Source organism: Scaptodrosophila lebanonensis, unplaced genomic scaffold, assembly GCF_003285725.1.
Source record: "Scaptodrosophila lebanonensis strain 11010-0011.00,11010-0021.00 unplaced genomic scaffold, SlebRS2 tig00001423-arrow-arrow-pilon, whole genome shotgun sequence".
In the NCBI taxonomy this organism is placed as follows: domain Eukaryota; kingdom Metazoa; phylum Arthropoda; class Insecta; order Diptera; family Drosophilidae; genus Scaptodrosophila; species Scaptodrosophila lebanonensis.
The window spans coordinates 1,358,569-1,378,486 of NW_022060748.1; the positions used below are offsets into that span (position 1 = coordinate 1,358,569).

The following is a 19,918-nucleotide window of genomic DNA, read 5'->3' on the forward strand; positions in this document are numbered from 1 at the left end:
AGCTTAAACTTAGTACAGTGGGCAGAAAAAGTGTGTTGCAGGATAGATTGTTGGACCACTATGATTTGGAGGAGGTTGATTTAGATGTAGAGGAAGACAAATCAGAACAGGCAAGCGTGTATGAAGATGTACATAGTAATAACAGCATTTCACGTTTTACATTGCGCGACGTGCAGGATAGCATTACAGCTTTTTCTGGCACAAGTCAGCCAAACGTAGAACAGTGGATTTCAGATTTTAAGATGTAGCCATAACCGTGAGATGGGATGACCTCCAAAAGTTTATTTACGCCAAACAGCTATTGATTGGGGCAGCAAAATTGTTTACAAGAGGATTGACTGGAGCCCGCAGTTGGACACAATTGAAGGCAAATCTTAAATCTGAATTTGGCCAGAAATTGAGCTCAGCTGAGGTACACAGTTTGCTAAGGAAAAGACGAAAACTACCGAAAGAGACTTTGACCGAATATTTATACAGCCTGATTGAGATGGGGAAACAAATTCAACTCGATGATGAGAGCTTGATCTCTTACTTTGCCGATGGTGTGCCAGACACAAAATCCAACAAGGCAAGTCTTTATCGTTGCAAAACTATAAAAGATTTAAAAGGGAAATCAAGCTCTACGAAAAGATCGAGGGTGGAAACAAAGAAATTGTAATGAAAAAAGGACAGGGACAAAATACTAGGAGATGCTTTAAATGCAATAAAGAAGGTCATCAGGCAAGGGAATGCAAGGAACCATCAACATGCTATAATTGCAACAAGCCGGGCCACATCGCCAAAAATTGTTAAAAAAAAGTAAAAAAAAAAGAGCAAGTTGCGTTTGCCGGATTAAAATCAGTGGGAAAAGACTTAACCTATAAACAGTTTGTCATGCCGTTTTTAGCGATGGTCGATACTGGCTGCGATTTGTGTCTTATGAGAGAAGATTTAGTGGGAAGATTGGAAGGAGAGAATTTGGTGAAGGACAGTAAACAATTACGAGGCATAGGCAAGGGCGAATTAACTACTATAGGGTATTTCACAACTGATGTAGAGGTCGAGGATTTATGTTTTGGTGTTAATCGGGAAAGATGTTCTAAAGTCTTTTGACATAACATTCAGCGCAGAAGGGGTCAAGTTTAAAGGTAGAAATAAAGAATCTGCAAACGTGTTTAGTGGAATGTGTGTTGAGGAAATGTCACAGGAACGATTGGCATCAGACAGGGTCGATTTAAGTCACCTGAAGGAGGAACAGAAGCTTGTAGTAGAGGGGTTGATAAACAATTACTCTCCCCAAAAGGTCATTAAGTCACTAGTTAAAATGAAGATAGTTCTAGAAGATGACTTTCCAGTTTTTCACCACCCTCGCAGGACTTCGTATTTAAACAGAATGATTATTGAAAAACAAGTTCAGCAATGGTTAGATGAGGGAATCGTAGTACCAAGCTCTTCAGAATATGCTGCTCCAGTTGTGCTAGTGTCGAAAAAAGATGGGTCGAAGAGGTTCTGCTGCGACTATAGGAAGTTAAACTTAAAAATGAAAAAAGACAATTTTCCAATGGCGCTCATTGATGACGTGTTAGATCGCTTACAGGGTTCGAAAGTGTTTACCACACTAGATCTTACAAACGGATTTTTCCACGTACCCATAGAAAACGAATCCAGAAAATTTACAGCTTTTGTAACCCACAATGGCCAGTACGAGTTCACACACGTACCCTTTGGTATTACAAATTCACCAGCTGTATTCTGTCGATATATTAGCGCTGTACTTAGAGACCTGTTGCAAGCGAAGAAAATAATTATTTACATGGACGACATAATTATTCCATCAAGGGACGAGAATGAGGGTATAGAAATGCTAAAAGAGTTTTTGCAAGTCGCAGGTAGGGCCGGTTTACGTATAAAATGGGAAAAAGGACAGTATCTCAGAAAGAAAATTCAATTTTTGGGGTATGTTATTGAAAACGCAACCATTTCGCCAACACGGGACAAAATTGATGCGGTAGTAAATTTCCCAGTACCTAAAAGCAAAAATGCTCTTCAACGATTTTTGGGTCTTACGTCATATTTACGACGCTTCATTTAAAGCTATGCACTAGAGGCCAAGCCGCTAACCGACATGCTTCGTAGAGACAATCCAAAAGGGAATAATAGAAAAATTGAGTTAGATCAAAAGGGCTTCGTTGCTTTTGAATTCTTAAAGCATTTGCTTGTTTCAGCTCCACTATTAAAGTTATATAACCCGAGCGCAGTAACAGAAGTGCATGCAGATGCAAGTAAGCATGGGTTTGGGGCTGTTTTGCTGCAGATGGACTCAGAAGATCAACTCTTCCACCCGATAGAATTTATGAGCAAGAAAACAAATCCGTGAGAAGAAAAGTACAGTTCTTACGAATTGGAAATCTTGGCAGTTATAACAGAAATCAAAAAGTGGCGAATATACCTATTAGGCATAAAAATTCAAAATTGTGACGGACTGCAATGCTTTTGCGATGACAGTTAAGAAAGACGATGTACCAGTGCGAGTTGCTAGATGGGCTATGTTTCTGCAAGAATTTGACTACCAAGTTGAACATAGATCGGGAAGCCAAATGAAGCACGTTGATGCATTAAGCAGATTGTCTTGTCTAATAATTAAAGAGTCAGTAAAGTATAGGTTGCGGGAAACACAAGAGGCAGACAATTGGATAAAGGCAGTCAAAAAAGTTTTGGAAAGCTCTAACAGCTATGAAGATTATTTTGTTCGAAACGTGATATTATACAAGGACCTTAACAAAGAGCTGCTGGTTGTCCCTGAGACCATGCAGGATGAAATTATAACTATTGCTCACCGCGAGGGCCATTTTGGCACAAAGAAGACTGTCGACTTGCTGAGTAAACAATATTTTTTTTACAATATGCAAGAAAAAGTAGGCAAAGTGGTCCGTAGTTGTGTTGAATGTCTTATATCAGATGCAAAACGAGGCAAAAAAGAAGGACTTTTAGTACCTATTGACAAGGCCCAAGATCCATTGGGAACATATCATATAGATCACGTCGGTCCTCTCACGAGTACAAAAAAGAAATATATGCATATTTTAACGGTGGTAGACGCCTTTTCGAAATTTGTTTGGCTTTATCCCACTAAATCGACGGGAACAGATGAAGTCATAGATAAGCTCCAAAAACAGGCGTATATTTTTGGTAACCCGAAAAGAGTAGTTACTGATAGAGGCACAGCGTTTACATCAAATGTATTTAAACAATATTGTGAGAATGAGGGCATCCAACTCCTACACATTACAACAGGTATGCCAAGGGGTAACGGACAGGTAGAACGCATTCATAGAATTGTCATTCCAATGTTGACCAAAATGTGTCAGAGCAATCCCTCGAATTGGTACTGTCATGTTGATCGCGTTCAACAAATTATAAACAGCACACCTCCACGAAGCACGAAATTCACTCCTTTTAAAATTCTTACAGGACTCGACATGAAAACTAAAAACGAAGACATAAGGCAAATTCTAGAAGAAGTGGACATGGACATTTTTAATGAAGAGCGAGAATTAGTAAGGATTAAAGCACAGGAGAACATTGAGAAGATACAACAAGAGAATAGAAAGGGATTTAACGAAAAAAGGAAAGTCGAAGAAACTTATAAAGTAGGGGAACTGGTAGCGATTAAAAGAACACAATATGGCACAGACATGAAGTTAAGACCAAAGTTTCTTGGACCGTATAAGGTAACGAAGATAATGAAACATGGGCGCTATGAAGTTTAAAAAGTTGGCAATCAGGAGGGACCAAACTTAACAACAACAGCCGCAGAGTTTGTAAAAAAATGGTGTTCGTTCGGGACGAACGAATTGTCAGGAAGGCCGAATGTAGGATGTGGGGAATAAGGCGGGAGTAGAATACCCTTTTAGCAACCCTGGTCTAATATGGCATCGGCGAGTATCGATAGGCTTAAAATCGAACAGAAGAGGAGAATAAGGCATTCGCTTGAGTGGAGTGGCTGAAGTCAGTTGTTTGAGAGTTGCGAGTCAGAGTGTAGACAGTGAGTGTTGTTGCCAAGGCCAGTTTAAAGTATTGTTCGCGGAAGTGCTGCGCATTTCTTTTATATTAACTACTCATTTAACTTTTAAAACTTATGTATACTACAAGACATCCCAAATAAACTAATTTGTATTTCAAACCTACATAAATTCATTTTGTAAGCAAAATTATTGACCATTAAAGAATAATGTTTCACTTTGAGTGCCATTTAAAAATGAACTCACAAAAGTATCAACACAAACTTAAGTTTATTAAACTCTGTCAAGCTTATAGATATTATTAAATTGCATTTTAAATGATTTTTTTACATCTAATCATTTTTCGAAGCAAATTACCTTTTAGATTGCCATAAACTTAGCTGTCGAGAACGACCAATGCCACATTCATTTGTATACCGCCCTCCTCCACGATTCTCATAAAAATGGGTGACTAAAAATTCGTAAAATTTCTGAAAGCAAACCGTTTTATAATTTTACAAGTGTGAAAGTGAAGTTAAAAGAAATGTCTGATTCTATCGTTGCTGTTACATCGGCCGCCTCTCCTATTGCCATTGCACAAGCGGAGAAAAAGGTCACTGTCAAGAAGGCAACTGCCGCCAAATCGAAAAAAGCTACAGCTCCACCATCACATCCGCCAACCCAGCAAATGGTCGACGCGTCAATCAAGAATTTGAAGGAGCGCGGTGGGTCATCACTTTTGGCAATTAAAAAGTACATTAGTGCCACATATAAATGCGATGCCCAGAAATTGGCCCCGTTCATTAAGAAATATTTGAAGTCAGCTGTTGCAAATGGAAAACTCATCCAAACAAAAGGCAAAGGCGCATCTGGTTCGTTTAAATTATCTGCGGCCGCTAAAAAAGAGCCAAAGCCAAAAGTCAGTTCCGTCGAGAAAAGTAAGGCAAAAGACGCAAAGAAAAGTGGTACAGTTAAGGCAAAATCAACTACATCGAAGCCTAAATCGAGTGCTGTAAAACCAAAAACTCCAAAGGCCAAAACTACTACTACTAGTGCCAAGCCAAAGACGACAGCATCGGCACCGAAAAAACCAAAGGCTGCAGCTTCCGCCAAAAAGGCAAAGACAGCAGTAGTCAAGAAATGAATGCATATGTGAAATTTTGTATATGCAAATATAAAAATTCATTTGAAACAAAGCCCTTTTCAGGGCTACAAACAACTAAGAAAGAGAAAAAATAATTTTCAAATGTGATTTAAATGGTTTCAAATAATCTTATCTTTTTCTAATTTTGTTAATATATTTGTTATTACTTCTAGGTGTACAAGTATATGTATGAAAAATTTAACAATTTTTGTTTAAAACTGTTACAAAGGGTTTTAGACCATAATTTGTTAGTTAATTTTGTAACAAAAATAATGAGAATTGAAAAATGTTTCACTTTGAGCACAAAAGTTTAAAAAAAAAACGTATATTAATAAAATTAATAAATAATTTAATCATTTTTCGAAGCAAATTACGATAAACTTAGCTGATGCAAATACAATGGAATTGTATACGGTCCGGTCCTCCTCCACGATTCTCATAAAAATGGGTGACTAAAAATTGTTTTGTTTCAGTCGATTTCAAGCAATAAGAACTGCATATCATATAGGTGAACGATATGATTTGTAAAAATAGTTTGTTTATAAATATTGACCAAAATAGTTATATTAATATATATGTTCGCCCATTATAATAGATTTTGTTTTTTATCACAGTAAAGGGGTGCCATGTAAATTTTATTTAAAAGAAATGTATGAAAATTATTAACTCTGCTTATGAAAAATTTGATGGCCCTGAAAAGGGCCTTTTGGAACGTTGTTGCTGCTATGAAGCGGGCGATCAGACATTTACTTTGAGCTGGTGTACTTGGTAACGGCTTTGGTGCCTTCACTTACGGCGTGCTTAGCCAATTCACCGGGCAGAAGTAGGCGGACTGCCGTTTGGATTTCGCGACTCGTTATTGTCGATCGTTTATTATAGTGGGCCAAACGGGAAGCTTCAGCAGCAATGCGCTCGAAAATGTCATTCACAAAACTGTTCATGATGCTCATTGCCTTCGATGAAATGCCTGTATCAGGATGAACCTGCTTCAGAACTTTGTATATGTAGATGGCATAACTCTCCTTCCTCTTGCGCTTCTTCTTCTTGTCGTTCTTGGTTATATTTTTCTGGGCTTTACCAGCCTTTTTCGCTGCCTTTCCACTGGTCTTTGGCGGCATTTTTCACTTCAGATTAATTTAATTCACTTGAGTTAAAATAACACAACACTTCACAGTTGCTTTAGCAATATTTTTCTACCACTGAATTGCTACATATTTGTATATTTTTGTTTAACATCGCCTTCAGGTTTAACTTATAAGAAGCCGTCCAACCCTTAGCAGAGCGTATATGATGCTTAAAAAAGTATAAATATAAAGGCCTAACACTTGGTCGGACATCAACATTTGTGTGTGAGCCAGTGAGCCAGTGAGAAGTGTATTTGTGAAATAAAAAAAAAAAAAATAGAAAATGTCTGGTCGTGGTAAAGGTGGTAAAGTAAAGGGAAAGGCAAAGTCGCGTTCGAATCGAGCTGGCCTTCAATTCCCAGTTGGCCGTATCCACCGCCTGCTTCGCAAGGGTAACTATGCTGAACGTGTTGGTGCCGGCGCTCCTGTTTACCTGGCTGCTGTTATGGAATATTTAGCCGCTGAAGTTCTGGAGTTGGCTGGCAATGCAGCACGCGATAATAAAAAGACGCGCATAATTCCACGTCACCTGCAACTGGCTATTCGTAATGACGAGGAGTTAAACAAGCTCCTCTCGGGCGTAACCATTGCTCAGGGTGGTGTTCTACCTAACATCCAGGCGGTGCTTTTACCTAAAAAGACCGAAAAGAAGGCTTAAATTGGCGGCAACCTTTAATAAATAAAAACAATACTGTATATAAAACCAACCGTCCTTTTCAGGACGACCAATTTAATTCAGAAGAGATTTTAATTCATCATCATACAACGTGAATTTGAATAAAGTATAAATATGAAGGCTTAGCATTTGGTCGGGCAGCATGTCATGAACCGTAGAATATACTACTTGTATGTATATAATGCGTATTATATATTTTTAATTCGAAAGTATTTTTTATCCCTTTTGAATTTGGTCAATACGTATAATAATTACTTGAGTGTATATGTATTACTTAAGTATTTATACTCGAATTTTTAACACTGCCAACGTTTGCCATATTTTACTCCTAAATTATGAAAATATAAATGGATGGAATGTAAGCTGTACAATATGTTTGTTTTTTTAAATATGCGTATGTAAAATAAAAGTATGAGTTGAATATTTTTCTCTTTTAAAAAAATATGTTGTGGTCCTGAAAAGGTTCAATATATTATGAAAATATAAATGAAGAGTATCGATTGTACAGCTTTTTGTAAAATAAAAGTATGATTTGAATATTTTTCTCTTTTAAAAATATATGTTGTGGTCCTGAAAAGGACCGATTGTTTTCTTTATTTGCACATTTGGGCAAATGTAACTTCTTAACCGCCGAAACCGTAAAGGGTGCGGCCTTGTCTTTTTAATGCATATACAACATCCATAGCTGTGACTGTTTTCCTTTTGGCATGTTCCGTATAGGTGACAGCATCACGAATAACATTCTCCAAAAACACCTTGAGCACACCACGGGTCTCTTCATAAATTAAGCCAGAGATGCGTTTTACACCGCCACGTCGAGCCAAACGACGGATAGCTGGCTTTGTGATACCCTGAATGTTATCACGCAATACTTTGCGATGACGTTTTGCGCCACCCTTGCCCAAGCCTTTGCCACCTTTACCACGACCAGTCATTTTTCACTAATTTACTTTAACTGCACAAAATTCACAACGAAACTAACGCTGTTGCGGCCACATACGCTCGTATTTATACAAAAATAACACGAAAACACGAGCGAGTCGGATAATCTTCCTATCTCTCTTTCGCACATCTCGTTCAAACAACCACCAATCGCATTGTGCGGCCAAATTTCTATATAAAGAAGGCGCAAAGCAAGCAATACGAATATTGTGTTTTCATCAGTGACAGTGTATACAGTGTAGTAGATTAGTACGGAATAAATACTTGTATAATGGCTCGCACCAAGCAAACTGCCCGAAAATCGACCGGTGGCAAAGCGCCTCGCAAGCAGCTGGCTACCAAAGCTGCTCGTAAAAGTGCACCAGCCACCGGTGGTGTAAAAAAGCCACATCGTTATCGCCCCGGTACAGTTGCACTTCGTGAGATCCGCCGCTACCAGAAAAGCACTGAGCTATTGATTCGCAAACTGCCATTCCAGCGTTTGGTTCGTGAGATAGCACAGGACTTTAAAACTGATTTGCGATTCCAAAGTTCAGCGGTAATGGCATTACAGGAAGCTAGCGAAGCCTATCTGGTTGGTCTTTTTGAAGATACAAATTTGTGCGCAATTCATGCCAAGCGTGTTACAATCATGCCCAAGGACATTCAATTGGCCAGACGTATTCGTGGTGAACGTGCATAAGTTGAAATTTCAGCGCTTCATTTTCCAAATTATAAAATCAATAATCGGTCCTTTTCAGGACCACAAATAGCTAACAAAGAGATTAACTATTGCTTGGTATACAGCATTTTTCGTTTTATATTATGATTATTTACATTTATTCCATTATTTACACAAATGCCTGGCATTTCACATAACAATGCAAATATATAAATATGAAGTCATATACTTGTATATGTATTTTTCATTCATCAAGTAAATTAAATCATGCTATTGCGATTATCATTTTCTCAATTAAAAGAAATATACATTGAGAAAATCGATTGTTTTTTCTGAATACTAAACACACGTTATATACGATTTAATGGTTGTTACTGGTATTCAAACAAATAAATAAAATAAGATTTTCCCAAAAAAATGTAAAATTTGTTATTTATTTAATACATTTTTTACTTAAATAAATACTTGTATATTGTTATATTTTTCAAAATACAAAATAAACCACTTGTATTAAATAGAGCAATGGATTGTCCTGCTATTTAGACAAGAAAATCGATTGTTTTTTCTGAATGCGAAACACACGTTATATAGTATAAGATTTAATGGTTATTACTGGTATTCAAACAAATAAATAAAATATGATTTTCCCAAAAAAAAGTCAATTTTGTTATTTATTTAATAAATTTTTTACTTAAATATATACTTGTATATTGTTATATTTTTCAAAATACAAAATAAAGCACTTGAATTAAATAGAGCAATGGATTTTCCTGCTATTTAGACAAACATGCGAAACTACTTATAACATAACAAAACACGTTTAAAACTCGGAATTTATTATTTATTTAATAACTAACTCTTTCTAGTTTTGTTAATACATTTGTTAGTACTTGTAAGTTATCAAACTCCATTTTTTTATGACTCCTTGGAAATTCGTTAACAACTTATAATGGGTCCAGAAATGATAATATAAAATCTTAAATACTTAACAAATTATTAAAGCAAGTTTAACTTCTTTTGAATGAATGCTAAAATAAATTGGACTTTTAAAACTATATTCTTAAACTATATTTGGTAATTTGTTTGAATGCTATATGCTACTCCGATGGTCGTTTTATGCAAGGTAGGGCTACTTTGAAAGCATTCAATAAATATATTTTTTTGCATTTTAATAAATCATTCGTTTAGATTTGTATACAAAATTGTTTAAATTTTGTTTAAAACCCGTTACAAATGATTTTATAGCATAATTTCTTATAATAAATTCATTTTGTAAGCAAAATTATTGACCATTAAAGAATAATGTTTCACTTTGAGTGCCATTTAAAAATGAACTCACAAAAGTATCAACACAAACTTAAGTTTATTAAACTCTGTCAAGCTTATAGATATTATTAAATTGCATTTCAAATGATTTTTTTTACATCTAATCATTTTTCGAAGCAAATTACCTTTTAGATTGCCATAAACTTAGCTGTCGAGAACGACCAATGCCACATTCATTTGTATACCGCCCTCCTCCACGATTCTCATAAAAATGGGTGACTAAAAATTCGTAAAATTTCTGAAAGCAAACCGTTTTATAATTTTACAAGTGTGAAAGTGAAGTTAAAAGAAATGTCTGATTCTATCGTTGCTGTTACATCGGCCGCCTCTCCGATTGCCATTGCACAAGCGGAGAAAAAGGTCACTGTCAAGAAGGCAACTGCCGCCAAATCGAAAAAAGCTACAGCTCCACCATCACATCCGCCAACCCAGCAAATGGTCGACGCGTCAATCAAGAATTTGAAGGAGCGCGGTGGGTCATCACTTTTGGCAATTAAAAAGTACATTAGTGCCACATATAAATGCGATGCCCAGAAATTGGCCCCGTTCATTAAGAAATATTTGAAGTCAGCTGTTGCAAATGGAAAACTCATCCAAACAAAAGGCAAAGGCGCATCTGGTTCGTTTAAATTATTTGCGGCCGCTAAAAAAGAGCCAAAGCCAAAAGTCAGTTCCGTCGAGAAAAGTAAGAAAAAAGTTGCACCATCTGGAGCAGCTAAAAAGAAGTCGAGCGGCGTCGCCAAGAAGGCCTCTGCAGCCGGTGACAAGAAATCTAAAGTTAAAAAATCTGTTGCCACTAAAAAGACTGCCGAGAAAAAGACAAAGGAGAAGGCAAAGGCAAAAGACGCAAAGAAAAGTGGTACAGTTAAGGCAAAATCAACTACATCGAAGCCTAAATCGAGTGCTGTAAAACCAAAAACTCCAAAGGCCAAAACTACTACTACTAGTGCCAAGCCAAAGAAGACAGCATCGGCACCGAAAAAACCAAAGGCTGCAGCTTCCGCCAAAAAGGCAAAGACAGCAGTAGTCAAGAAATGAATGCATATGTGAAATTTTGTATATGCAAATATAAAAATTCATTTGAAACAAAGCCCTTTTCAGGGCTACAAACAACTAAGAAAGAGAAAAAATAATTTTCAAATGTGATTTAAATGGTTTCAAATAATCTTATCTTTTTCTAATTTTGTTAATATATTTGTTATTACTTCTAGGTGTACAAGTATATGTATGAAAAATTTAACAATTTTTGTTTAAAACTGTTACAAAGGGTTTTAGACCATAATTTGTTAGTTAATTTTGTAACAAAAATAATGAGAATTGAAAAATGTTTCACTTTGAGCACAAAAGTTTAAAAAAAAAACGTATATTAATAAAATTAATAAATAATTTAATCATTTTTCGAAGCAAATTACGATAAACTTAGCTGATGCAAATACAATGGAATTGTATACGGTCCGGTCCTCCTCCACGATTCTCATAAAAATGGGTGACTAAAAATTGTTTTGTTTCAGTCGATTTCAAGCAATAAGAACTGCATATCATATAGGTGAACGATATGATTTGTAAAAATAGTTTGTTTATAAATATTGACCAAAATAGTTATATTAATATATATGTTCGCCCATTATAATAGATTTTGTTTTTTATCACAGTAAAGGGGTGCCATGTAAATTTTATTTAAAAGAAATGTATGAAAATTATTAACTCTGCTTATGAAAAATTTGATGGCCCTGAAAAGGGCCTTTTGGAACGTTGTTGCTGCTATGAAGCGGGCGATCAGACATTTACTTTGAGCTGGTGTACTTGGTAACGGCTTTGGTGCCTTCACTTACGGCGTGCTTAGCCAATTCACCGGGCAGAAGTAGGCGGACTGCCGTTTGGATTTCGCGACTCGTTATTGTCGATCGTTTATTATAGTGGGCCAAACGGGAAGCTTCAGCAGCAATGCGCTCGAAAATGTCATTCACAAAACTGTTCATGATGCTCATTGCCTTCGATGAAATGCCTGTATCAGGATGAACCTGCTTCAGAACTTTGTATATGTAGATGGCATAACTCTCCTTCCTCTTGCGCTTCTTCTTCTTGTCGTTCTTGGTTATATTTTTCTGGGCTTTACCAGCCTTTTTCGCTGCCTTTCCACTGGTCTTTGGCGGCATTTTTCACTTCAGATTAATTTAATTCACTTGAGTTAAAATAACACAACACTTCACAGTTGCTTTAGCAATATTTTTCTACCACTGAATTGCTACATATTTGTATATTTTTGTTTAACATCGCCTTCAGGTTTAACTTATAAGAAGCCGTCCAACCCTTAGCAGAGCGTATATGATGCTTAAAAAAGTATAAATATAAAGGCCTAACACTTGGTCGGACATCAACATTTGTGTGTGAGCCAGTGAGCCAGTGAGAAGTGTATTTGTGAAATAAAAAAATAGAAAATGTCTGGTCGTGGTAAAGGTGGTAAAGTAAAGGGAAAGGCAAAGTCGCGTTCGAATCGAGCTGGCCTTCAATTCCCAGTTGGCCGTATCCACCGCCTGCTTCGCAAGGGTAACTATGCTGAACGTGTTGGTGCCGGCGCTCCTGTTTACCTGGCTGCTGTTATGGAATATTTAGCCGCTGAAGTTCTGGAGTTGGCTGGCAATGCAGCACGCGATAATAAAAAGACGCGCATAATTCCACGTCACCTGCAACTGGCTATTCGTAATGACGAGGAGTTAAACAAGCTCCTCTCGGGCGTAACCATTGCTCAGGGTGGTGTTCTACCTAACATCCAGGCGGTGCTTTTACCTAAAAAGACCGAAAAGAAGGCTTAAATTGGCGGCAACCTTTAATAAATAAAAACAATACTGTATATAAAACCAACCGTCCTTTTCAGGACGACCAATTTAATTCAGAAGAGATTTTAATTCATCATCATACAACGTGAATTTGAATAAAGTATAAATATGAAGGCTTAGCATTTGGTCGGGCAGCATGTCATGAACCGTAGAATATACTACTTGTATGTATATAATGCGTATTATATATTTTTAATTCGAAAGTATTTTTTATCCCTTTTGAATTTGGTCAATACGTATAATAATTACTTGAGTGTATATGTATTACTCAAGTATTTATACTCGAATTTTTAACACTGCCAACGTTTGCCATATTTTACTCCTAAATTATGAAAATATAAATGGATGGAATGTAAGCTGTACAATATGTTTGTTTTTTTAAATATGCGTATGTAAAATAAAAGTATGAGTTGAATATTTTTCTCTTTTAAAAAAATATGTTGTGGTCCTGAAAAGGTTCAATATATTATGAAAATATAAATGAAGAGTATCGATTGTACAGCTTTTTGTAAAATAAAAGTATGATTTGAATATTTTTCTCTTTTAAAAATATATGTTGTGGTCCTGAAAAGGACCGATTGTTTTCTTTATTTGCACATTTGGGCAAATGTAACTTCTTAACCGCCGAAACCGTAAAGGGTGCGGCCTTGTCTTTTTAATGCATATACAACATCCATAGCTGTGACTGTTTTCCTTTTGGCATGTTCCGTATAGGTGACAGCATCACGAATAACATTCTCCAAAAACACCTTGAGCACACCACGGGTCTCTTCATAAATTAAGCCAGAGATGCGTTTTACACCGCCACGTCGAGCCAAACGACGGATAGCTGGCTTTGTGATACCCTGAATGTTATCACGCAATACTTTGCGATGACGTTTTGCGCCACCCTTGCCCAAGCCTTTGCCACCTTTACCACGACCAGTCATTTTTCACTAATTTACTTTAACTGCACAAAATTCACAACGAAACTAACGCTGTTGCGGCCGGCCACATACGCTCGTATTTATACAAAAATAACACGAAAACACGAGCGAGTCGGATAATCTTCCTATCTCTCTTTCGCACATCTCGTTCAAACAACCACCAATCGCATTGTGCGGCCAAATTTCTATATAAAGAAGGCGCAAAGCAAGCAATACGAATATTGTGTTTTCATCAGTGACAGTGTATACAGTGTAGTAGATTAGTACGGAATAAATACTTGTATAATGGCTCGCACCAAGCAAACTGCCCGAAAATCGACCGGTGGCAAAGCGCCTCGCAAGCAGCTGGCTACCAAAGCTGCTCGTAAAAGTGCACCAGCCACCGGTGGTGTAAAAAAGCCACATCGTTATCGCCCCGGTACAGTTGCACTTCGTGAGATCCGCCGCTACCAGAAAAGCACTGAGCTATTGATTCGCAAACTGCCATTCCAGCGTTTGGTTCGTGAGATAGCACAGGACTTTAAAACTGATTTGCGATTCCAAAGTTCAGCGGTAATGGCATTACAGGAAGCTAGCGAAGCCTATCTGGTTGGTCTTTTTGAAGATACAAATTTGTGCGCAATTCATGCCAAGCGTGTTACAATCATGCCCAAGGACATTCAATTGGCCAGACGTATTCGTGGTGAACGTGCATAAGTTGAAATTTCAGCGCTTCATTTTCCAAATTATAAAATCAATAATCGGTCCTTTTCAGGACCACAAATAGCTAACAAAGAGATTAACTATTGCTTGGTATACAGCATTTTTCGTTTTATATTATGATTATTTACATTTATTCCATTATTTACACAAATGCCTGGCATTTCACATAACAATGCAAATATATAAATATGAAGTCATATACTTGTATATGTATTTTTCATTCATCAAGTAAATTAAATCATGCTATTGCGATTATCATTTTCTCAATTAAAAGAAATATACATTGAGAAAATCGATTGTTTTTTCTGAATACTAAACACACGTTATATACGATTTAATGGTTGTTACTGGTATTCAAACAAATAAATAAAATAAGATTTTCCCAAAAAAATGTAAAATTTGTTATTTATTTAATACATTTTTTACTTAAATAAATACTTGTATATTGTTATATTTTTCAAAATACAAAATAAACCACTTGTATTAAATAGAGCAATGGATTGTCCTGCTATTTAGACAAGAAAATCGATTGTTTTTTCTGAATGCGAAACACACGTTATATAGTATAAGATTTAATGGTTATTACTGGTATTCAAACAAATAAATAAAATATGATTTTCCCAAAAAAAAGTCAATTTTGTTATTTATTTAATAAATTTTTTACTTAAATATATACTTGTATATTGTTATATTTTTCAAAATACAAAATAAAGCACTTGAATTAAATAGAGCAATGGATTTTCCTGCTATTTAGACAAACATGCGAAACTACTTATAACATAACAAAACACGTTTAAAACTCGGAATTTATTATTTATTTAATAACTAACTCTTTCTAGTTTTGTTAATACATTTGTTAGTACTTGTAAGTTATCAAACTCCATTTTTTTATGACTCCTTGGAAATTCGTTAACAACTTATAATGGGTCCAGAAATGATAATATAAAATCTTAAATACTTAACAAATTATTAAAGCAAGTTTAACTTCTTTTGAATGAATGCTAAAATAAATTGGACTTTTAAAACTATATTCTTAAACTATATTTGGTAATTTGTTTGAATGCTATATGCTACTCCGATGGTCGTTTTATGCAAGGTAGGGCTACTTTGAAAGCATTCAATAAATATATTTTTTTGCATTTTAATAAATCATTCGTTTAGATTTGTATACAAAATTGTTTAAATTTTGTTTAAAACCCGTTACAAATGATTTTATAGCATAATTTCTTATAATAAATTCATTTTGTAAGCAAAATTATTGACCATTAAAGAATAATGTTTCACTTTGAGTGCCATTTAAAAATGAACTCACAAAAGTATCAACACAAACTTAAGTTTATTAAACTCTGTCAAGCTTATAGATATTATTAAATTGCATTTCAAATGATTTTTTTTACATCTAATCATTTTTCGAAGCAAATTACCTTTTAGATTGCCATAAACTTAGCTGTCGAGAACGACCAATGCCACATTCATTTGTATACCGCCCTCCTCCACGATTCTCATAAAAATGGGTGACTAAAAATTCGTAAAATTTCTGAAAGCAAACCGTTTTATAATTTTACAAGTGTGAAAGTGAAGTTAAAAGAAATGTCTGATTCTATCGTTGCTGTTACAAATCGGCCGCCTCTCCGATTGCCATTGCACAAGCGGAGAAAAAGGTCACTGTCAAGAAGGCAACTGCCGCCAAATCGAAAAAAAGCTACAGCTCCACCATCACATCCGCCAACCCAGCAAATGGTCGACGCGTCAATCAAGAATTTGAAGGAGCGCGGTGGGTCATCACTTTTGGCAATTAAAAAGTACATTAGTGCCACATATAAATGCGATGCCCAGAAATTGGCCCCGTTCATTAAGAAATATTTGAAGTCAGCTGTTGCAAATGGAAAACTCATCCAAACAAAAGGCAAAGGCGCATCTGGTTCGTTTAAATTATCTGCGGGCCGCTAAAAAAGAGCCAAAGCCAAAAGTCAGTTCCGTCGAGAAAAGTAAGAAAAAAGTTGCACCATCTGGAGCAGCTAAAAAGAAGTCGAGCGGCGTCGCCAAGAAGGCCTCTGCAGCCGGTGACAAGAAATCTAAAGTTAAAAAATCTGTTGCCACTAAAAAGACTGCCGAGAAAAAGACAAAGGAGAAGGCAAAGGCAAAAGACGCAAAGAAAAGTGTACAGTTAAGGCAAAATCAACTACATCGAAGCCTAAATCGAGTGCTGTAAAACCAAAAACTCCAAAGGCCAAAACTACTACTACTAGTGCCAAGCCAAAGAAGACAGCATCGGCACCGAAAAAACCAAAGGCTGCAGCTTCCGCCAAAAAGGCAAAGACAGCAGTAGTCAAGAAATGAATGCATATGTGAAATTTTGTATATGCAAATATAAAAATTCATTTGAAACAAAGCCCTTTTCAGGGCTACAAACAACTAAGAAAGAGAAAAAATAATTTTCAAATGTGATTAAATGGTTTCAATAATCTTATCTTTTTCTAATTTTGTTAATATATTGTTATTACTTCTAGGTGTACAGTATATGTATGAAAAATTTAACAATTTTTGTTTAAAACTGTTACAAAGGGTTTAGACCATAATTTGTTAGTTAATTTTGTAACAAAAATAATGAGAATTGAAAAATGTTTCACTTTGAGCACAAAAGTTTAAAAAAAAACGTATATTAATAAAATTAATAAATAATTTAATCATTTTTCGAAGCAAATTACGATAAACCTTAGCTGATGCAAATACAATGGAATTGTATACGGTCGGTCCTCCTCCACGATTCTCATAAAAATGGGTGACTAAAAATTGTTTTGTTTCAGTCGATTTCAAGCAATAAGAACTGCATATCATATAGGTGAACGATATGATTTGTAAAAATAGTTTGTTTATAAATATTGACCAAAATAGTTATATTAATATATATGTTCGCCCATTATAATAGATTTTGTTTTTTTATCACAGTAAAGGGGTGCCATGTAAATTTTATTTAAAAGAAATGTATGAAATAATTAACTCTGCTTATGAAAAATTTGATGGCCCTGAAAAGGGCCTTTTGGAACGTTATTGTCGATCGTTTATTATAGTGGGCCAAACGGGAAGCTTCAGCAGCAATGCGCTCGAAAATGTCATTCACAAAACTGTTCATGATGCTCATTGCCTTCGATGAAATGCCTGTATCAGGATGAACCTGCTTCAGAACTTTGTATATGTAGATGGCATAACTCTCCTTCCTCTTGCGCTTCTTCTTCTTGTCGTTCTTCTTCGTTCTTGGTTATATTTTTCTGGGCTTTACCAGCCTTTTTCGCTGCCTTTCCACTGGTCTTTGCGGCATTTTTCACTTCAGATAATTTAATTCACTTGAGTTAAAATAACACAACACTTCACAGTTGCTTTAGCAATATTTTTCTACCACTGAATTGCTACATATTTGTATATTTTTGTTTACATCGCCTTCAGGTTTAACTTATAAGAAGCCGTCCAACCCTTAGCAGAGCGTATATGATGCTTAAAAAGTATAATATAAAGGCCTAACACTTGGTCGGACATCAACATTTGGTGTGAGCCATTGAGCCAGTGAAAGTGTATTTGTGAAATAAAAAAAAAAAATATAAAATGTCTGGTCGTGGTAAAGGTGGTAAGTAAAGGGAAAGGCAAAGTCGCGTTCGAATCGAGCTGGCCTTCAATTCCCAGTTGGCCGTATCCACCGCCTGCTTCGCAAGGGTAACTATGCTGAACGTGTTGGTGCCGGCGCTCCTGTTTACCTGGCTGCTGTTATGGAATATTTAGCCGCTGAAGTTCTGGAGTTGGCTGGCAATGCAGCACGCGATAATAAAAAGACGCGCATATTCCACGTCACCTGCAACTGGCTATTCGTAATGACGAGGAGTTAAACAGCTCCTCTCGGGCGTAACCATTGCTCAGGGTGGTGTTCTACCTAACATCCAGGCGGTGCTTTTACCTAAAAGACCGAAAAGAAGGCTTAATTGGCGGCAACCTTTAATAAATAAAACAATACTGTATAAAAACCAACCGTCCTTTTCAGGACGACCAATTTAATTCAGAAGAGATTTTAATTCATCATCATACAACGTGAATTTGAATAAAGTATAAATATGAAGGCTTAGCATTTGGTCGGGCAGCATGTCATGAACCGTAAATATACTATTTGTATGTATATAATGCGTATTATATATTTTTAATTCGAAAGTATTTTTTATCCCTTTGAATTTGGTCAATACGTATAATAATTACTTGAGTGTAATATGTATTACTCAGTATTATACTATACTCGAATTTTTAACACTGCCAACGTTTGCCATATTTTACTCCTAAATTATGAAAAATAAATGGATGGAATGTAAGCTGTACAATATGTTTGTTTTTTTAATATGCGTATGTAAATAAAAATATGAGTTGAATATTTTTTCTCTTTAAAAAAATATTTGTGGTCCTGAAAAGGTTCAATATATTATGAAAATATAAATGAAGTATCGATTGTACAGCTTTTTGTAAAATAAAAGTATGATTTGAATATTTTTCTCTTTTAAAAATATATGTTGTGGTCCTGAAAAGGACCGATTGTTTTCTTTATTTGCACATTTGGGCAAATGTAACTTCTTAACCGCCGAAACCGTAAAGGGTGCTGCCTTGTCTTTTTAATGCATATACAACATCCATAGCTGTGACTGTTTCCTTTTGGCATGTTCCGTATAGGTGACAGCATCACGAATAACATTCTCCAAAACACCTTGACACCCCACGGGTCTCTTCATAATTAAGCCAGAGATGCGTTTTACACCGCCGCCACGTCGAGCCAAACGACGGATAGCTGGCTTTGTGATACCCTGAATGTTATCACGCAATACTTTGCGATGACGTTTTGCGCCACCCTTGCCCAAGCCTTTGCCACCTTTACCACGACCAGTCATTTTTCACTAATTTTACTTTAACTGCCAAAATTCACAACGAAACTAACGCTGTTGGCGGCCACATACGCTCGTATTTATACAAAAATAACACGAAAACACGAGCGAGTCGGATAATCTTCCTATCTCTCTTTCGCACATCTCGTTCAAACAACCACCAATCGCATTGTGCGGCCAAATTTCTATATAAAGAAGGCGCAAAGCAAGCATACGAATATTGTGTTTTCATCAGTGACAGTGTATACAGTGTAGTAGATTAGTACGGAATACATACTTGTATAATGGCTCGCACCAAGCAAACTGCCTGCCCGAAAATCGACCGTTGGCAAAGCGCCTCGCAAGCAGCTGGCTACCAAAGCTGCTCGTAAAAGTGCACCAGCCACCGTGGTGTAAAAAAGCCCACATCGTTATCGCCCCGGTACAGTTGCACTTCGTGAGATCCTCCGCTACCAGAAAAGCACTGAGCTATTGATTCGCAAACTGCCATTCCCAGCGTTTGTTCGTGAGATAGCACAGGACTTTAAAACTGATTTTGCGATTCCCAAGTTCAGCGGTAATGGCATTACAGGAAGCTAGCGAAGCCTATCTGGTTGGTCTTTTTGAAGATACAAATTGTGCGCATTCAATTCATGCCAAGCGTGTTACAATCATGCCCAAGACATTCAATTGGCCAACGTATTCGTGGTG

The 19,918-nt window shown here is 36.3% G+C and overlaps 8 protein-coding genes and 1 pseudogene across 8 annotated transcripts; 5 read left to right on the forward strand and 4 right to left on the reverse strand.

Annotated features, from left to right (window-relative positions):
• Positions 1-4,524: 4,524 nt before the first annotated feature.
• Positions 4,525-5,124, forward strand: LOC115633464 (histone H1-like). The gene is made up of 2 exons (XM_030530919.1): positions 4,525-4,705; positions 4,886-5,124. Exons 1-2 carry the CDS (start codon positions 4,525-4,527, stop codon positions 5,122-5,124), a joined length of 420 nt encoding a protein of 139 aa, XP_030386779.1.
• A 691-nt stretch (positions 5,125-5,815) lies between these two features.
• On the reverse strand, positions 5,816-6,310 carry LOC115633453 (histone H2B). Its single transcript, XM_030530908.1, has one exon. The coding sequence runs from the start codon at positions 6,240-6,242 to the stop codon at positions 5,871-5,873; it is 372 nt and encodes a 123-aa protein (XP_030386768.1). The 5' UTR covers positions 6,243-6,310; the 3' UTR covers positions 5,816-5,870.
• Positions 6,311-6,531: 221 nt separating this feature from the next.
• Positions 6,532-6,906, forward strand: LOC115633465 (histone H2A). Its single transcript, XM_030530920.1, has one exon. The coding sequence runs from the start codon at positions 6,532-6,534 to the stop codon at positions 6,904-6,906; it is 375 nt and encodes a 124-aa protein (XP_030386780.1).
• A 588-nt stretch (positions 6,907-7,494) lies between these two features.
• LOC115633455 (histone H4) lies at positions 7,495-7,906 on the reverse strand. The gene has a single exon (XM_030530910.1). The coding sequence runs from the start codon at positions 7,857-7,859 to the stop codon at positions 7,548-7,550; it is 312 nt and encodes a 103-aa protein (XP_030386770.1). The 5' UTR covers positions 7,860-7,906; the 3' UTR covers positions 7,495-7,547.
• A 231-nt stretch (positions 7,907-8,137) lies between these two features.
• Positions 8,138-8,548, forward strand: LOC115633466 (histone H3). Its single transcript, XM_030530922.1, has one exon. The coding sequence runs from the start codon at positions 8,138-8,140 to the stop codon at positions 8,546-8,548; it is 411 nt and encodes a 136-aa protein (XP_030386782.1).
• A 1,596-nt stretch (positions 8,549-10,144) lies between these two features.
• On the forward strand, positions 10,145-10,891 carry LOC115633467 (histone H1-like). The gene is made up of 2 exons (XM_030530923.1): positions 10,145-10,325; positions 10,569-10,891. The coding sequence occupies exons 1-2, from the start codon at positions 10,145-10,147 to the stop codon at positions 10,889-10,891; spliced, it is 504 nt and encodes a 167-aa protein (XP_030386783.1).
• Positions 10,892-11,582: 691 nt separating this feature from the next.
• Positions 11,583-12,077, reverse strand: LOC115633454 (histone H2B). Its single transcript, XM_030530909.1, has one exon. It carries the CDS (start codon positions 12,007-12,009, stop codon positions 11,638-11,640), a length of 372 nt encoding a protein of 123 aa, XP_030386769.1. The 5' UTR covers positions 12,010-12,077; the 3' UTR covers positions 11,583-11,637.
• A 214-nt stretch (positions 12,078-12,291) lies between these two features.
• LOC115633468 (histone H2A) lies at positions 12,292-12,666 on the forward strand. The gene has a single exon (XM_030530924.1). It carries the CDS (start codon positions 12,292-12,294, stop codon positions 12,664-12,666), a length of 375 nt encoding a protein of 124 aa, XP_030386784.1.
• A 588-nt stretch (positions 12,667-13,254) lies between these two features.
• On the reverse strand, positions 13,255-19,240 carry LOC115633469 (annotated as a pseudogene).
• Positions 19,241-19,918: the final 678 nt, after the last annotated feature.

Coding starts and splice junctions, on each gene's coding strand:
- LOC115633467 (XM_030530923.1), top strand. CDS start 10,145: ATGTCTGATTCTATCGTTGCTGTTACATCGGCCGCCTCTCCGATTGCC. Junction 10,326..10,568: donor CAAGAATTTGAAGGAGCGCG/GTGGGTCATCAC, acceptor CATCTGGAGCAG/CTAAAAAGAAGTCGAGCGGC.
- LOC115633466 (XM_030530922.1), top strand. CDS start 8,138: ATGGCTCGCACCAAGCAAACTGCCCGAAAATCGACCGGTGGCAAAGCG.
- LOC115633455 (XM_030530910.1), bottom strand. CDS start 7,859: ATGACTGGTCGTGGTAAAGGTGGCAAAGGCTTGGGCAAGGGTGGCGCA.
- LOC115633464 (XM_030530919.1), top strand. CDS start 4,525: ATGTCTGATTCTATCGTTGCTGTTACATCGGCCGCCTCTCCTATTGCC. Junction 4,706..4,885: donor CAAGAATTTGAAGGAGCGCG/GTGGGTCATCAC, acceptor CCGCTAAAAAAG/AGCCAAAGCCAAAAGTCAGT.
- LOC115633465 (XM_030530920.1), top strand. CDS start 6,532: ATGTCTGGTCGTGGTAAAGGTGGTAAAGTAAAGGGAAAGGCAAAGTCG.
- LOC115633468 (XM_030530924.1), top strand. CDS start 12,292: ATGTCTGGTCGTGGTAAAGGTGGTAAAGTAAAGGGAAAGGCAAAGTCG.
- LOC115633454 (XM_030530909.1), bottom strand. CDS start 12,009: ATGCCGCCAAAGACCAGTGGAAAGGCAGCGAAAAAGGCTGGTAAAGCC.
- LOC115633453 (XM_030530908.1), bottom strand. CDS start 6,242: ATGCCGCCAAAGACCAGTGGAAAGGCAGCGAAAAAGGCTGGTAAAGCC.